This window comes from Plodia interpunctella, chromosome 5 (assembly GCF_027563975.2).
Source record: "Plodia interpunctella isolate USDA-ARS_2022_Savannah chromosome 5, ilPloInte3.2, whole genome shotgun sequence".
NCBI lineage: Eukaryota > Metazoa > Arthropoda > Insecta > Lepidoptera > Pyralidae > Plodia > Plodia interpunctella.
The window spans coordinates 4,560,136-4,565,408 of NC_071298.1; the positions used below are offsets into that span (position 1 = coordinate 4,560,136).

General features: G+C 35.6%; 1 protein-coding gene across 1 annotated transcript; it reads right to left on the minus strand.

Annotated features, from left to right (window-relative positions):
* Positions 1-358: 358 nt before the first annotated feature.
* On the minus strand, positions 359-4,893 carry Fcp3C (Follicle cell protein 3C). The gene is made up of 4 exons (XM_053745768.1): positions 4,761-4,893; positions 4,017-4,191; positions 3,102-3,284; positions 359-2,468 (listed from the first exon to the last, which is right to left on the minus strand). Exons 2-4 carry the CDS (start codon positions 4,173-4,175, stop codon positions 2,295-2,297), a joined length of 516 nt encoding a protein of 171 aa, XP_053601743.1. The 5' UTR covers positions 4,176-4,191; positions 4,761-4,893; the 3' UTR covers positions 359-2,294.
* Between the last annotated feature and the right edge of the window lie 380 nt (positions 4,894-5,273).

Sequence of the window (5,273 nt, forward strand, 5' to 3'; positions counted from 1 at the left end):
ATAAAATTCAGCTGGAAGATTTTACATACTTATTTGAGACCTATCATTATTAATATCCAAGTAATAAGTGGTAGTAATATTCTTTATACTTATACATACATTTTTATATAATAATGTGATGTCTGCTTGACGCATTTCAAAGCCAATAATGTAAGCCCTTCTGGCATGATAGGGACCAACACTGTTCAAATGAGTTTCTTTCGGCATTTCTTCTCAGCAGTGGTCGTACCGAATTGCCAGTAGTTTATAGCATGTGAGAGATAACTATTTAATATAAAAATTGACGTGAAAAAGTGCCTGTGAAGGACTAATTTCTGAAAAAATAATTTGAATTTGAAGCTCTTATATACCCTAATAATTTCTTTTATATAAATTTAATATTTCCGAAAACCTAGGTAATGGATATAGGTATGCTATGCCTTTTTATAATACAATAGCCTATGATTGTTATTATTACGCACCGTAAGTAATGTTTTACGTCCTTCATTTATAATTAAACTAAAGAATCAGATAATTAAATTTTACAAAAATATAGCTGTTACATTTGATTTAGACTCACAGACGTCGTCGCACCGACAGTAATGTTTTACGTCCTTAATGTACCTATAACTAAACAAAAGAATCAAATAAATTAATTACATTTTACATAAATATACCTAATGTTACATTAAATTTTGTTTCACAGACACCATCACAGATTTTTTCCTTTAGTCAGCACTTGTCTATATAATCTTCTGAATTATAGCAACACAGTTAAAATTTTTCCATTCCATTATTGTTATTTTATCGGCGAAGTTATCAAGTTAGTTTCAAATATATCTATGTAATTTGACTATAAGACCTCCTTGAATAAATAAATAAACTCTGTGTAAATTGTCCAAGCAACACTCGTACGAGGCGGCCCCCATAGAAGCCAATCGATAAAGGTAAAGTTCTGTGGCGGCCCCCAAGTCCGAGCTAGGTTTAGGATTTGGTTTGATATGTACGTGGTTTTAATTAACAGGTCGCTTCCGAACCGAAGCGGGCGGTTTTGGCTATTGTATTGATAAACACATATACCTACCTAAGAGCGAGAAATAGACTATACGGGATCACTCAATTAAAATTAACCAATATTTTTTCAAATCCCAAATTTGTTGTTGAACTAAGGATGATAGGTAAGAATACCACTGATATGTATTTGACGTCAAAAAATTATAGGAAGAATGACATCCGGACGGAGGCGAAACTCAAGTGAGTGTTTCCTAGGATATAGGTACCTACTTACTAAGAGATTTCAAGAAATACGATACGTATGAACATGAAAATGGCGGTAAATCTAATATAGTGACAATTTCTAATTTTCGCGATAAAATCCATTTCATTCATGTCATCTACTAGTGTAAATGTATCATAATATAAACAAGCCACTAATTAACTAACCCTGCGTGTTATGAACAAGCTACTTAAATACTAATTGCAACTCGCCAAGTTGCTAGTTGAATTAGTTTGAAGTCGTTAATATTTTAATGTTCATAGGACTCAAACACGTCCAAGGAAAATAAGTATGAAAAAAATATTTTTTTCAAACTAATACGAGATAGAAATTTAGTAACGTATAAAATAATTAAAATGGCTACCTACTTAATAGCAATAATTACAATAAATTATACCAATAATAAATTATTTTACAATAGGTAAGCTTCGTGCATGTTTATGGTTGGTTCTAAGAATGTTTCGACCGCTGCGGCTACGTTGTCATTACAATTTTTCAAATTTTAACAAGACAAGAATTAGTTTATTGTGGTAATTTCAATTTTATGAATTTGATTGAATTTGGATCGTAATGACAGCGCAGCCGCAGCGGTCGAAACGCTCTGAGAACCATCTCCTCGTACATACTATTTTCAAGTCCTATGATCTCACAAATGATGGAGATTCATTCTAAATCAAGACACAATCTAACAGTGCTAGAGAAAGTATCAAGTTTCGAATCAGCAGATGTCATTACATCTGCTGATTTTACTGCACAAGTGCTGATACATCATCATCACAGCTTTTTGTAGCAGTTTCAATAAGGTACATATATGTACCTTATTGAGTCTTATACTGCTATCAGCACTTGTGCAGTAAAACTCCTTGCCACAGTCATGGGCTTACACTCATCATCGCAGATCTTGACGAAGAAGAATGGGCTATATATAGATGATAATATTGCATCAGCATTTGTGATGCTGTCCGATTTGTGTGCTGCCTCACGCTCGTTCTTAATAAAAAAGAATGCACTAGCTACAGCTACGTATGGTAATATATAATCAGCACTTGTGATGCTGTCCGTCAGTGCAACAGAACTCCTTGCCTGCGGAGAAGCTGGTGGGCTGCCACTCGCCACCGCAGTTTTTGATGAAGAGGAACGCCTTCTCTCTATGGATGTCGCGCTCCACCGCGCCGCAGATGACTGGGCCAGCGCGGGGCAGGTATTTCAGGATCTATGAAAGAAAATACAACTAAATCAATAAAAAGATTAGGTTACTACGGTTAGGTTTATTTACTGACTGTAACGTAAAATAAAGCCATGATGAAACATATTGATGAGATGTGCCGATGGGCGGAGCAATTTTTCTCTGGGAATTCGGGAATGAAAGTTTTTGTTTTGTTTTTCCATTCCATAACTATAGGTTTTTAATCCAAATATCATCAAAATCCATCCAAAAGGTGTATAATACTGAAATATTGTACAATGAAAAAGTCAATTTCATTTTATAATATTAGTAGGTAAGGATGGCAGGTGTAGAATCATGCTGAGCGGAATATTTTTGTTGACATAAAATCCCGTTAATTTCTGCCCATGGCATACCTACTTATGTAAATTGTACCAACGTAAGGTGTAATAACTAAATGATGTTTCCAACTTAATAAAATACTCGGATACTGGGAGAGATTTCTTTTGAAATTAAGTTGCTTAGATGTTTCAAACTACGCAACGGATTATAATGACGGCAGCAATATGCAGGCATAAAATTGAAAATAGGTAGGTACCTAGTTTTAATTTTAACATGCATAATATTGCACCCGTGCGAAGCCGGGGCGAGTCGCTAGTAAACCTATAAATAAATACTCACCACATCAAGACACTTGCTAACACAGTGTTTGAAGCCCCCAGTCCCACAAGGCAAGCTAGGGGAGTCAGTGTCGTAGGTCACCACGGGCTCTCCTTCCGGGGGGCCCCTAGGTCGCGCCCGTCGGAGCCCCTGCTTCACTCCCACTTGCTGGGACATGAATACTCCGCATTGGCAGGGCTCTAACTGGAAATGGAAATTGTAAATAAATTGAGTGAAAATAATTAGAAAATTCGCCGATATTACTGTGGCCTAGATTACCATGGCAGGATAACAAGATGTGCGGTTGACTGTACTGTACAAGTTAGCACAGCAATAAAAAAATCGAGAACATAACCCCAGTAACCCGACTGATTCGTCATCGTCAGTCTGACTATGTGGGATACGCCCAAAAGTTGTATCTGTCATCTGTCTATCTGCTTTTTTGCTTAATTGGATATACAGGGTGGCGCTTTTAAACACCAGCCGAACTCTGATGCTTATAACTTGTGTGTGTAAAAAAAAGTTGTGATAATTTTTGAACTTTGTTAAAAATATCGTGAGACATATCGTGATTTGGTATTTTACATTTTACTAGGTATTAGACGGAAACTATAGTCGATTTTTCCGTCGATAATCACATGTTAGTGATCCGTATTTTTATTAATAATTTTCAACCTTCCATATTAAGTCGACAATTTGTATGGGACAACTTTGTTTTTTTTATCATTATTTGGATCGAAACATGCGGAGAAAATTAAGCTGGTGTTTATAATCCACCTGTATTTTAAAATAAGCAAACAGACAGTATATAGGTTTAACATTTGAGTAGGTGCATATATATTTTATACATACTTACCTAGATTATAAAACAAAAGTTGTAGATTTCAGGAATACTTATACTTAGTACGGGGGTATATGTTGCTATGATATCTTTACCTCATCGTAATCCCCAGCGTCATCTTCATTTGCCTCTTCTACTTCTTCTACAGACTTCAAGCTTTCATACTGGTCTCTTTTCAGTTTTCTCCTACTCTCGCTGCCAACTGCTAAACAAAGAAGCATTGCCAGCAAAGTCCATTTCTTCACACCGGACATTTTAGAGTTGGAAAATCTGTAAGAGAAATAATTTAAAAAACATATCGTGGTAAGTAATTGGTTCAAAATGAACGAGTGTTATTGTTAATTTCGATTTTAACCAATTCGCCTAAAGTCATGTGACGATTATTTCACTACTACCACATCTAGTAGTAGTAGACACCTAATGTAGGTCAGTCTACCATGAGCAGATTACCTCATGATTCATCATTCATCGGAAGCTAGTGGTGCTGTGGACTACGGAAACTAAAACTTATTGCCTACATGGTCCGATTATTATACCTATAACAAATGTTCTAGAGTAGGAATCGAAAGTGGGACTCAGCACAGGCGTCGTGATCAAAAAGGTCCTTTTGCAAATTTTCCTTTTAAAATGTGATTTGACACTCAGATTAAGATTACAACACAGAACAGAAGCCATAAGGCGCTTTAGAAACACTGCTAGTAGGTACGACAGGTCCTTTGAATATTTTACCATGATTCGAACTTATAAACAAAACACTGCGTGGAGCCTTTAGGCCGTGGAGTTTTTGATAAACTTTTTGAAAAACGTTAGTACAAAATAAGCTAATAAAATTTACTTACCGATAAACTGCTCACCACAACAACGGGCAAGACGTGAGTATGACCTTACAAACTATAGGATTGGGATGATCGCAAGATATTTCTGCATTTATAAAGAACGCACGCGCAACAAAATAACATGGCGCTCAAACGTGCTTCAAATTTGCGCGGATATTTGTACGTGATATTATGAGACTGTTCCAAAGATAAAGGCCGAAAACGATAACAATTTGCTGAATATTTAAAATTGCACTATCTTATTTACTAGCTATACCGACAGGGTGATTTATTATGTATTGGCATTCTTTTGTCTATATTCTATAGTCAACGTTACCTACCTATGAGATACTTATCAAATTTTCGTATAGGTGTTAAAAAATCAGCTGATCGATTTACGGGTTATATCTAATAATTATATTGTATTATAAGGTATAGAACAATTATTCTGTATACTGCGGCTTGGCTAGCTTTACTGCGTTCCTCAGTCAGATAAATCAAGTACCTACTTACTTATGTAAGTACATTAAAGGTACT